Below are 13,045 nucleotides of genomic sequence, written 5' to 3'. Positions count from 1 at the left end.
CAAGTCTTATTTTCCAAATTGCTTCCTTGATTCAGTTTTTAAGTCCCAGTTCTAAGTTCCTTCTTCTAGCGAGATTTCTTCTATTGGTGGAGGGGGGTCTTGGCATGACACCAGCCCCAGGTGCTGTTCCTCCACCTGATATGGCATAAAAGAGAACACCATAATGGGAAAGGAGTTGGATATTCCCGAGTACAGCCTTCTCCTTTTATAAATGAGCAAATAGTAAGAAAACTACCAACATTTATGTGGTGCTGTGAGTCAAGCAATGTTCTAAATGCTTCACATGTGTTGTCTGGTTTAACTCTCATACAACCCTAAGAGGGAGGTACTGATACTATTAAGGAAGAGACTTCTAGAGCTCACGCATGTCTGGATTTCCTCTTTTTCCAGGCACCCAGGAGGATGGCACTCCCCACCACTATAGTTATTAGGCAGAGCCGTGTTTCTAGATCCAGCCAATGACCTGTAGGCAAAAACGATGTGTCCTTCCTGAGCTGAAGCATGTCCCTGCTGGCACTCAGAGAGCTGTATGCTATCTGCTCCCTGGCTCTGGGACTTTGCGGCTGCCGCAGGGAGGCCCCTGATTTGACTTTGCTCAAGAATATACTGCAGAAGTGGGAATTGATGGTTTTATTAGCCACGGAAATTAACATTAGCCAGGCAACACATCTCACTGTCTTAAACAATCAAAGTCTGCCCTTCCCTCCTGTGTCAGTCCCTGGTGGGCTAGCTTTTCCATCTTGAGGCTCTCCCATCTGAAACTCAGAGCTCCCAGGCCACTGAGGCAGGGAAAGAAAGGGATGCAAGAGGCATCCCTCCCTGCCTCTGCCCTGAGCTGCACATGTCACTTCCTTCCTAGTCGTGTAGTCCTGTGTCCTCCCAACTTGGTGCCCCCTCCTCTTCCAGTGCCCACGCCCCTCGTCCTTGGACGTCAGGAACCTCGGGGCTGGTGGATGTGTGTCTTCTCCCCATTTGGCTGCCTCCTCAAACTGCTGCCTAACACAGTATTCCTGAAGTAAGCACCTACTTCATTTGTCAAAGCTAGAGGCTCAAAGTGCAGATTCCGGGCACCACCCTGGGACCTGGCCTGAGGCTCTGCATTTCCCCCCGTTCCTGAGGCACTTCCTGGAGCCTGTGAATGTTCCAGAACTACCGGAAGGTGTGCAGCCCAGGCCAGCATTACCCCAACTGCAGTCACCTACACTTCTCAGATTATTCATGTGCCATCTACACTGTTCTTTTCTTCACACTTAACATTTTTCTCTACATGTCAAACATTCCTACTTCAATACACTGATTTCTAAAGGAGAGTTTCTGTCTCTACCATAAATAAAAAACTGGTATCATTTTCCAAAGAAAGAATAGACAAGCTGTGGTACATCCGTAAGATAGAATATTATTCAGCGCTAAAAGGAATGTGCTCTCGAGGCACAAAAAGATGTGGAGGAAATGTAAATTGCATATGACTAAGTGAAAGAAGTCAGTCTGAAAAGGCTATGCACTGTATGATCCCAACTGTGACATTCTGGAAAAGGCTAAGCTATATTGCCAAGAGCTTGGGGGTGGGAGCAGAGGGGTGAATGGGTGGAGCTCAAGGACTTTTAAGGCAGTGAAACTATTCTTATGATACTACAATGGTAGCTACACGCCACTATACATTTGCCAAAACCCTTAGAATATACAGCAGGAGCAAACTATGGACTTTACGTGATAATGATGTGTCAGTATTGAGTCACTGACTGTAACAAATGTACCCCTGTGGGTGGGGCGGGGGACATGGATGGTAGGGGAGGCTGGGGGGTCAAGAGTGCTATGGGAACTCTACTTTCAGCCCAGTTTGCCTCAAACCTAAAACTGCCTTAAAAAAAAATAAAGTCTGTTAATAAAAAGGAATATACACAGAAATACAAACAAACCAACAGAACAAGATTAACAAGTTTTAACTAGATATTACTGTATGGCCAAAGGCTCTATGCCTGACATTCTTTGTTTACAAAGGAGAATGACAAACGTTAAAAGGTGTTAAAGATGTATTACCACTCTAGTGAGATTTCCTCCTAGACCCAATCATAAGGCAACTGAAAAGCAAACGAAAACAGAACAACATTCTCACTTAAGGACCAACATTATCTAACATCGCGTTTGTGTGTGGTATCCATCCCACCCCAGGCTTTCAGAAACCCGAGTCTAGGGAAGACCCTGAACACAAACGCCTTGCTGTCACATGTTGGGCACACAGGTCACATGGAGGCTGACACTTCCTCTACATGCTCCCCCTTGTGCATGTTCTGCTCCTGGCCTCTAGGGACTCAGAGTCCAGGAAAGTGTCTTTCTGCACAGTTCCTGACAAGAAGAGAGTGTTGCTTAATAACATCTGTCAGGAACATGGTGGTGGTTAGAGATGGACAAAGACAACTATATTGGGAGTGAGGGACCCAAGGAGGAGAGGACAGAGGTTCAGTTGAGTCAGGCAATACAAAGGCAGAAACTCAGCTGAACCCCAGAGGCACTGGGTCTAAACGTGCATCCCTGAGGTCAGATACAGGCACAGTTGGGGTTCACTGTGGTCAAAACATAGACTTTCCTGGAGTGTCTGATTTTTTAAGGCTCTGGAAAAGGAGGGAAGTAGGAAAGGCAGCAGTGTGATCTGGGGGCCCCACTCCAGGTCTCTGAGCCAGGCTAACACAATGGATCTAAATATCCCTCCCATTTAATGGACAGCTGCTGTGTACCTAGAATTTTAATACAGCATGCCCACTTCCTATAACAAGTGTTCAAGCTCACTATTTTATTCTTGTTTCATAAAGTGAGATCTAGGTTCAGGGAGGTTAAATAAGTGGTCCAAGATCACTCAGCTGGAGAGGGCCCAAATTGGGATTTTAATTCATGTCTTTCTCACTTTAAAGCCCATGTTCTTCCCATCATTCTGCAATAGAATGAGAAAAGGCCTGCTTCTAGCCAAGTGGTCTCAAGCCAGGATAACAATACTATGGTTACTAGGATAAAAATCATCACTGTTTGTCATTATAGAAACAGAGAAGGAGGCTGGATGAGGTGGATGGGGTTTCAAGAGATCAACCCTATTCTTCATGACTGGCATTTTAATTTATACATACATGTAAACATATGTGCATACACCGAGAAATATGTTTTCACCCATGTGAACACTAGGGACCAAAGACAGCATCGCTGGTCTGGGATGAATACATGCCAGGGGAAGGGGAAGGGCTCAGCAAATACGGGCCCCTACTGAATGCCGAGCCCCATAGGGTGGCTTCAAGAGGCTTGTTTTGGAGAGACTGATGTTGATTCTCTGAATCATCCAAAGAAACCTTTCCATAATCTGATCTGTGCTCCTGAAGACCTCTGAGCACGGGGCCCATGAGAAATCCTGATGAGAACAGAGAGCTGGTTCCAAGACTAGGCCCGTGTGTCCCTGTTGTGAGCTTGGATCACAGGAATTGGACAGAGCCTGTATTTGGGGGTCTGCCTTTTTCTGATGGTTTGCATCTACCTAGAACTCAAATTGTAACTTATTCAATTTTGCCTATTTGGTCCCATATGCACCCCATGTTTACTTATAACATATGCTGAGGGAGGTATCAAATGTGTGCTATATGTAATATACATACGTAGATTCTATCTTACATATGATACATCTCGGGAAGGGATGGTGTGCAGCTCAGGCCGCACAGTATTCACTTGCCAGCTCCTTTACATCCGGGCTCCCTTCCAACTTGGCTTTCTTCCCAGCAAACAAGAAGCAGCTAGCTCATTTCCACACTCCTTCAAGTACCTCCTCCCCCTCTTACCTATTCCCCCTCCCCCAATTCACAGGCCACAGCTGGGCTTCTCTAACATACCAGCTGGAAGAAAGGATGGGGAGAGAGAGAGAGATTTGCAATTATCTTTCCTTTCCTCTCCCAGGCTCTTTTGAAGTCTTACAGGGTGGGCGGGGCGGGGCTCAGCTAGAAGCCACACCCGATAAATTAGCCAACCCACTGCAAGCACAGGCATGCTGGCAGGTGAAGAAGGAAGGACTGCTCCAAAGTGAACGCGGTGCAAAATCTCCAGACAGTTTAGATGAGAAGCATCCTACAAGTGCCAAGGCACCAGGCATCTCCCCTCTTCCAGTCCCTGGTTCTGCCTGAGAACATGATACAGATGCACTCAGTGTTTTATTTGAGTGTGTTCATGTGCACGCATGTGCATGTAAATAATGGATAGCTAACTCTGGGAACTAGTCCTGGACATCCTTACGCCTTGGGGGTCTGAATATCCTTACATCACCTTCCATTAAAGAATGACAGCATTGGCAAGAACCCTGAGTGAGGAAAGGGTCCCTGGAGCTTCCAGTTTAAATAGGACTAGGACTGGCCAAAGTAGGTACTGAAAACCTAGAGTGGAAAAAAACTGAATGGGAAAATGAAAACAGCCCACTCATGACTCTGGGCAGGGGGATAACTGGGCCTCCTCACTGTTAGGATCACTCTGCCATGATGGTATCTGTTGCCTTTCATTCATGAAATGCTTGCTTTCCTACTGTGGTGTGTATATGGTTTAAATTTGTAACTGCAGCAATCACATTATTGCCAACAATTTGCCATTTCTATGAGCATAAGACAGAGACTCTTCTTTGCAATCTTTGCTGAAGACACATTTGGACATGCCATGTGTTGTACACACTGTGACTAGATACCCCGGGATGAGAGGATCCCTTGGAAAGGGATGAAGACTCATTTCTTTCTGCTTAGATTAAAATCTCTCTGGACCCCCAGTCAATCTCATGGTAATGAATCCCACCTCTCAGTCTCAGAAGGGATCTTGAGGGTCACTAGTTCCAGTCACCCATTTGAGTTCCGCATCCCCTTCTCAGGCAGCCTATACTATCCTGGGGCAACCTTGATAGAAAGTTCATTCTAATATCAAAATCCAAGTTAGCTTCCCTAGAGATCCCATCACTGGCCAAGGCAGTGACCTTTGTGACCCCTCGGAACAGGTCTGCCCCTCCTGCACAGCGCACTTTCAGCACATGGTGCTAGCATTGTCTCCTTTATGGTCTTTTGTTCCCTTTTCCCCTACCTGTGGAGCGGCCCACTAAATGAGCTCTAGAGGCGCACTCCATCAACAAATATTCTAGAGCATGAAGCAGATGGCAGGCACTGGAATGGGAGCTGATGACCCAATAATGAGCACAACACACAAGCCGCTGCTTCCAGAGATCTTACAGTCCCTTCGCAGTGCCTCCCTTAGACCCAGGCAAGAGGGACCCTTGTTGTAGAAGGCCCCACTCTTACACTTCTTCAGCCGCACCCTCCCCATAGCGTGAGGAGTCTGCAGGGTCAAGGAGACATGCCTCTCTTCTAGAACATGCTCCAGTTACTTGGGACTTGGTAATTCCTGCCTATTCAGCCTTAAGCCTGCTCCTAGAACCTTCAGGGTTCTCTTCTTCAGGCTCAGAGGGAGAGGGATAAGGGGCAGCTGCTTGGGAGTGGTGCAGACAGAGCTTGAACAAGCCAGCGCAACTGTCCACATGTGTGTGTCCAAGGCTCTCCTGGTGCAGGATGGAGCCAGCAGTGAAAAAAGAATTCGAGTGGCCTGTAGACTAAGGACCAGATATCTCCATTTGGCTTGCACAAAATTCAAAGTATTCCAACAGTTTAAAATCAAAACCTGTCTTCCAGTTGTTTTGAAGGTTTATTTATCAGGGTAATAAATTATAACACATTTTGTGTAATACTTTGTTAGCTGGATTTACTACCTTTGTATATTTTGGCCTATGGTGTGGGAGCCTCCACCTGTACTCTTGCTTTAGGGTCTGTAAATATTAGGGATGAGTCTCTTCTTTGTGGAGACAGATGTTAGTTAAATAATCACACAAATATATGCAAGACTGAACCACAGTGCTGGCAAAAATAATATACCATTTGGGTCTCTCCTAAAATGCTCTACTTGATCTCTACTTCCAGGGTTCTCATTGTATCTTGGGGTCTCCAGGTTCCCCCTGAGCCCTGCAAAGCCCTTCTCTCACTCTCCAAGAATGCAAACACTGACTGAAATATTCCACATCACTCTCACCCCTTCTGAACGTGGAGCTCCAGAGAAGCAAATCCCAGGAAGAATAATGGAGGCAGACCGAGCCTGTTAATTTCTTGTAGACTTGTTTCAGCTTTCCATTAGGTCCAAAACATGTGCCCCACCACCACTGCCTTGGTGGATTTCATCTTTGAACCCACCCCCGGGTGCTCACCAGCTGACCCAGCCTAGGAGGTGGTTTCACCTCTTTGTTGAGGTCTCTGTGTGTCTCATAGCTCTTCTGCTTCCAGCTGTCTAAACTCAGGCTAAGTCTCCTCACTTGGCCTTCAGCAATAACAAAGAAGCCTTCTCTGACTAACTGGGGAAAAGGTAGCAATTCCCCCACTCATCTCTCTGAATAGACAGACACCGTACACACTAGCTGCTTTCAAACATGTGTCTCTTTCTTGTACCCAATATTACTGTGATTCACCTGCGACTCACCGTCTCTGTGTTCTTGATCTCTATCAGCCTCAGCCTCTGTGATGTCTGGGTTAGACTGTGAAACTCCCAGAGGGCAGGGCCACATCTGCCCCGTGTTTCCAGACCCTGCTCAGCAGAGCAGCAGGCAGAAGTAGGCACTTAACAAAGACTTTTGATGATGGAAACAGAGGAGCAACACTCTGTGCCTAGAGCATTGTGAGTGCACAAGAAGCAATCTATGAGCACCGCTAGACCAAAATTAGAGCAGTGCCCCTGCCAGCTGGGGAGCCAGGGAGCACTTTCCCTCTACAGCAAGGCTGGAGGAACACTTGTCCTGCCTCTGAGATAATAACAATATGAAAACACTGTGACAGCACTGCTCTAACCACACTAACTGATCTGATGCTTAGAATCACCTTATGAATTGGAGACTATCATTATTATCCCAGTCTTACCAAGAGGGAACCCACAGGCACAGAGAGGCTGTACGACTTGTTCAGGCCTTGAACTGGAGCCATCTGGCTGAGATGTCTGCTTACCCACCACGGTACACTGCCCCTCAAAGCAAACTGGTGCAGCTTCAACCAGAAACGGAGAGTGAGAGGGTTGCCGACTGGGCTCTTGTCTCACACTCTCATGGATCCTAAACCCCTGTCCGACCCGAGTGAATGGCTGAGAGGAGAGTGGTTACTCGGTCAGCTCTCCAGCATGGAGCCAGGTTGGCTCTCAGAGCATTTGATCATATTCCATCCCTCTCCCTCCACCTGTTCGTTCCCTCTTCTGGTTCTCAAACATGCTAAGCTTACTTGCACTTAGGCCTTTGAACCTACTGTTACCCCCACCTGGGATTCTCTTGCCCCAGACCTATGCATCACTGGGTCCTTCTCATCATTTAGATGTTGGCTCAGATGGCACATTCTTAGGAAGGCTGTTCCTAGTCATCTACCTAATGCAGCTGCCCCTTGCCCAAGCCCACCCTTTCATTTTTGTCTAACTCCTCCTCTCGCTTTACTTTCATCATGCCACTCAACACCATCTGACATCACTTTATTTATGAACTAGTTTACTTGTCTATTTCTGCATCTCCACTATGATGTCAGCTTCAGGAAAGTAGAGATCTCAACTGTTTGTTCACTCCTGGATACTCAGTGCCTGGAATAGCATCAGTAACAATCTAGGTGCCAGGTAAACATTTGTTCAATAAATGCATGCATGAATGAGTGGGTGCAAAGTCCTTTACAGATATGTACAAAGGTGGAACTAGCTGATTCCTCCAGTTGCCCCTCATCGGATATATCACAAGCCCTTGGCAAGGAGAGACCAAATCTTCAGTCTTTGGGCAGTCTTTCAGACCCCAGAGCAATGGCAAATGACTGCGGAGCTGTTCGGTTCCTTTGTTTGGGCAGAGAAAAGACTAGGACACTTCAGCTACTGAGATTGCACTGTCTGCACTCCTTTCAGGGCCACGTGTGGACAACTGCTGGACAGCTCTATCCCTGCACAGAAAATAAAATACTGAAATCTCAGCTTTTCAGATTCCCAGTCTGCATCTGGCTGTCTCTCTCTTCTCTAGAGTTTTCCCCCTCCCCTCCCCTTTGTCTCCCTTTTTCATTGAAACCCTGCAAAGAAAAACAAGCAAAAAGTGGGAAAATGTGTTCACATCTACCACAGGCTACTCTTAATACTACTACAATCTCATTAAAATGTCCTGGCTCCTGCACACAGAAAGCAATCCTACCCCCTCCAAATATAATAATCATATGCAGGAGGTGCTTGATTTGATCCAATCTTAATATTGATATGACCCCTTATTCCATCCATATAATCGTAGAGCTCATTCCTTTATTGATATTAGCTTTTTTATTCAATGCTTTTTTTTGATGCTTTGTAAAAATAATAAACAAGGAATAAAAGCTCTTCACTTCCAGCCAGACCCTGTATCATTTGAGGGAGTTTCACAATATTCCTAATAAACCTTTCTTTTTCTTTTCTCAACAAAATACTGCTTTTTCATGATCAAAATACATGCCATTATATATTAATCCCTTTCAAGGCATTTTCAGGCTTATTACTTTCTAGATCCTCCCAACACACCTATAAGGAGAGAAAGGGAAGAGAAAAACATGTCTCTAAATCTCAAAAGTTAGAAAAGGGGTCCAGAGGCATGAAACAATTTGAAGAAGTTCACACAGCAGGTGGACTACCATCTAGAGAAGGCTCCAAGTCCTTCTATTTTCTAGAAACAGGGCTGTTCTTGCCAGAAGCCATCCTCCCATTGGCCCTCTGACATGCAGACTAAGCCAGCCCATACAGGAGAATAAAGAATTTGAGAAGTGACAAAGCCAATAACACTTTCTTTTGGAAAAGATGAGGCTCCTGATTGAGGCAAGATGCTGACCAGGAACATCCCAAAGCAGGACATTGCTCTCTTCTCAGCCAAGCCACTCCACCGTGTGTTGCTGTGGGAAGCCCAGCACTTGAAAGTGGAGAAAAAGGGCTGAAAGAATGGCCCTGGGCAGGCATCCTGGACCTCTTGCCTGGCAAGAGTCCTTAATTCCGGGCAGTGCTTCATTTGGGCCTTCAGGCAATTTTAGTCACAAGAAGGAAGAACCCAGCTCTCAGCTTTTCAGAGACATTTATTCACATTCACACTGAAATCTACATCAGCTTCCCTTATAAGACACATGCTGTGGCCCCAGTGATCATCTGTCCCTGAAGTGATTTGCCCATTCAGAGTAAAGAAAAAATGAATGAAAATGTCAGCTCAGCCTGTCTCTCACAGAGCAAGTCTTCAAAAGAGCCAGAGCCACTCAGGAGCACTAGCATGGCATCCTACTGCTCTGTCATTTGTTCAAGGAGCACCCAGAAGTTTTCCCTCCATTCATGGGAAACTGCTGAAGAAGTGGCTGATGTGATGGAATAAGCCTGCCCAAATGCAAGTGAATGTTCCTTCTCCAGCATCACTAACTCGATCAGATTTTAAGGTGAGCCTCTCCTACATGGGATTCTGTGGGAAGTGTTGCCACAATTCATGACTCTAGGAGAATGTACCCATGCTACCCAGCTGCAGACACTGGATTGGAAGTGGAACTAGAATGGGTGGGATGAATATGTGTGAAAATCTGAATGAACGGGATAGGGAGAAACCTCAGACATGGGAAGACTCTTGTCCTTGAGGTACTTGGCATCCCCTAACCTGGATGGGGTAAGTTTAAGGGACATTCTAAGTTGATATATTTCAGGACCGAGAAGGGGAATAGATATGAAAAGATTCCCTACTTCCTTCTCCAAATCTCTTAAACTCATTCTCACCCCACTGACCTACTGGTTTTCAAGCTAGGAAAACCTTGAGTCTTCTGAGAAGTATCTTAGCAAACTGTAGAGTCTTTTTGGACCTAGAATCCCTCTCCATTTCCTCCTCAGTGACTAAAACATACACCGAGGATGTCAATATAGTATGGGAAAGGTAATCACAAAGTGAAATAACAGACTCTGGTTTGTTGAGTTTCAGTCCATGAGAATAGGGGAACAAGACAAGATCTTCATACACTTTGAGAAAGGGGAGAAGTTTGAATCTGGGACTGAAGATAGCTGGAGCAAATGTAACTAACAACAAGTCAGATAAAAAGTTATCTGCACAACAAGCATGAATGTACCACCAAATTCATTTCATTGCTTCTGACTCTGGACCTTCTACTCTTGAGGATGCTTATGAAATTTTTGAGCGGAATTGAAGACACGAGCATTGGAAGGAAAATGCAAAAATGGGGGTACCACTGAGCCACCAAACAGGCTCCACCAGGAACCAGACACCTCTTGGGCAAACTTAACCACAAGCAACATTACTGAGGAGCCTTTAAAACTTACAATGCTCACACTAAAAACAGCATGGTTCCCCAGAGCAAGGAAGAGAAGTGGCAATTTGCAAGACCTGGAGATACCACAAGGAACCACGAAAAGGGAAAGAGCCTCACCTGTTCTGGTCCCTGGAAGCAGATGCGGCAGAGTGGGGTCCTCATGCCACTGTCCAGGCTGCTGCCCAGGGAGTAGCAATCCTCAGCCTTCCCCTTGCAGAAGTCATCTGAGGAGGCACTGCTGAGCAGCAAAGCAGGTGGCTCTGTGGTTGGGCCACGCCAGTCATCTTCCACAGAAGACAGTGGCAAAGGTGGTGGAGGTGGCAGAGGAGGGGTCTCCCTGCCCACACCTTCTTGAGGGCCCCTCCAGCCTGCCCACCCTCCGGTACCCAGAGCCGGAAGGGTGCTGTTGGCCGCCAAACCAGGGGGCTGGGGGTCGCCGTGCATGGGCAGGGGCGCTGGAGGGGGGCGCCGCAGTAGGAAAACCTTCAGGTCATTGAAGAGCATGCGGCAGCGGCACTTGAGGAGACCCTGGTGGCGCAACATCTGGGGACCCGGGGTGCACAGTCCACAGCGGTACGAGGCACGGCCGCAGCACCACCACCAGAGCAGCCCACTCAGGGGCGTCAGCATGTGCTCAGTGGAGGCAGAGAGCCCAGGAAGGGCAGCTGGAGTCTTTGCAGAGGAAGATAGGATGGTTCTGGGGGGTCCACAGCCTGTCTGTGTTATGGGGAGAGTCTGCTTTCTCACTGGCTCCTCTTACACCCCCTCCAAGTAGCAAACAAACTGCCCCAGGACTGAAAACTGTGAGTCACTGACTCTGAACTCCACCTGGAAAGCCCAAAAGCAAGAAAGAGAGGATTTCTTGCCACCCCCCACCAGCCCCTACCCCAACCTTAGGCTTTGCACAGGTGTCTCCTGTTGCCTTTGACCTGGGGACACAAGGGGGTTTTAAAAATGTTGAGGATGGGCTGTTATGGCCTTGACATCAGGTCTAATTGTTAGGAAGTTCCCCAGGAGAGGATTGGTGGTTCTTCTGAAATTTCTAGGCAGTGGGAATCTTTTTTCTTTTACATAAAAGGGTGGGGAAATTTATACATCAAATTTGGAGTGGACTGAGCTGGCCTTAGAGCAAACTAGCTTAGTGAAGAATTGGACTGCATGGGCCAAGAGAGTTTTCCTCAGTATCCGGAGATTGGGGATTAAGGTGGGGCAGAGAGGAGACTAGGAGAAGTTTTAATTCTCCTGGGCAGAAAACTGGGGCAATTAATCCCCGGAAGCACCAGAGTTGCTTTTAAGAGAGCAGTTGGATGGGGGGAAGGGATGCAGGTGAAACTGGGCAAGGGGCTTGTGCTTTGCCTCTGCAGCCAAAAGACTGCACAGAAGAGGGAAAAGCCAATTAGGAGAATAGAGGCGGTACAGTAAGAGACTGGGGAGGGGGAAAGAAAGGGGGGAAAAAAGATCAATTTAACCTTTGCAGAGCCGCCTCCTTCCTGAGCATTAAGATAAGGGTGTGTGTATGGGGGACAAGAGGCAGTGGAGCAGAGAGAAGGGGTAGAGAAGAGGGGCGTGTGGGAGGGGACAGGAGGAAGGAGTAGTTACATGATCTCAGCCCCAAGCCCACCCCTGCGGCAGTCTGTAAATCTGCGGCCCACTCCCCTCTGCTCCATCAATGGTCCCTTAGGGCGACGGGCAAGAGCCAGGAGAAGGGAAGATCCGAGCGGGTGAGTGGCCTCTGCTTCTCCTCCTCCTCCTCTAGGTGGTCGTCGCCCTCCTCTTGCTCTGAGTCTGCCCGCGGCCGCCGATGCTGCTGTGGCGGCGGCGGCGGCGGCGGCGACTGCTGGTCGGCGTCCGGGTGTCTCCGGGGCGGGGGCTGCTCCGGCTCGTCCTCTGGCTGCTGCTCGCCGTCCGGCGTGGCCGCGACTCCCGGCTTCATGATCCTCCTCCTCCTCCTCCTTCCTTGGGGGCCGGCTCTGAGCCCCCGCGCCCGGGCAGCGCTGCCATGCAACCAGAGGCGAGGCAGGCGTAGGGGTGGGGGCGGCTAGGGAGTAAGGGGGTGGGAGGTGGGGTAATAAAAAATGAAATAAAACTAGTGGAAGAACAATAATTCGGTTCTCAGTCAGGAAAGAGTGCTTCTGCAGGGGTGGGGGCGGAGAAGGGCGGCTGCCGGTCTTCACGGCAGCTCTGCCCCCGCTACCCCCACCAAGGGCGGCCTCGGCCGGCTCTCTGCCCACTCCCCCACGCCCCTCCCTCCTTTCCGCTGCCTCTGGCTGGTTGGGCTCGCCGTTGCAACCTCTCTTCTCAGACGCAACGAGGTAAGGCTTGTTTTCGGTGCCAGGTGACGGTGGGGAGGGGAAACGAAGCGGTGTGGCCGAGGCGGGAGGCAGCCAGCACTTGGCCCCGGCTCGGCCTGCTTGGTCCTCGCGACTCCTCAAAACCGTATATAAATATATCTCTTATAAAAGGCGAAAGAAAGCAAATCAGATTCCAGTCTCCTGCCAGGTGTTGTCTTGTCTTCGCCGTTGCTCCGCACACGCCGCCGCGACTGCTGCCCCCCTGGTTCAGTTCCCGAAGGGGCGGTGCTGCAAGGGAGGTGGCGGGGCGGTGAGCTGACCGTCCGAGGACTGCAAACAAGGTTCCTAGAACGACGAAGGCTCTCAGCTCTCCGCAGCCGCCGCTGCTGCATTCAGCAC

General features: G+C 48.6%; 1 protein-coding gene across 1 annotated transcript in view; it reads right to left on the bottom strand.

Moving 5' to 3' along the window:
• The window catches only part of MARCHF4 (membrane associated ring-CH-type finger 4), a 94,506-nt gene extending 83,521 nt beyond the window's left edge, over window positions 1-10,985 (bottom strand). Inside the window, exon 1 of the mRNA XM_073218130.1 lies at window positions 10,473-10,985. Within this exon, the coding sequence (XP_073074231.1) occupies window positions 10,473-10,985 (513 nt within the window). The remainder of the gene's footprint in view (window positions 1-10,472) is intronic.
• Between the last annotated feature and the right edge of the window lie 2,060 nt (window positions 10,986-13,045).

This window comes from Manis javanica, chromosome 12, assembly GCF_040802235.1.
Source record: "Manis javanica isolate MJ-LG chromosome 12, MJ_LKY, whole genome shotgun sequence".
Taxonomy (NCBI): domain Eukaryota; kingdom Metazoa; phylum Chordata; class Mammalia; order Pholidota; family Manidae; genus Manis; species Manis javanica.
This window is presented reverse-complemented; position numbering and strand designations above follow the sequence as displayed.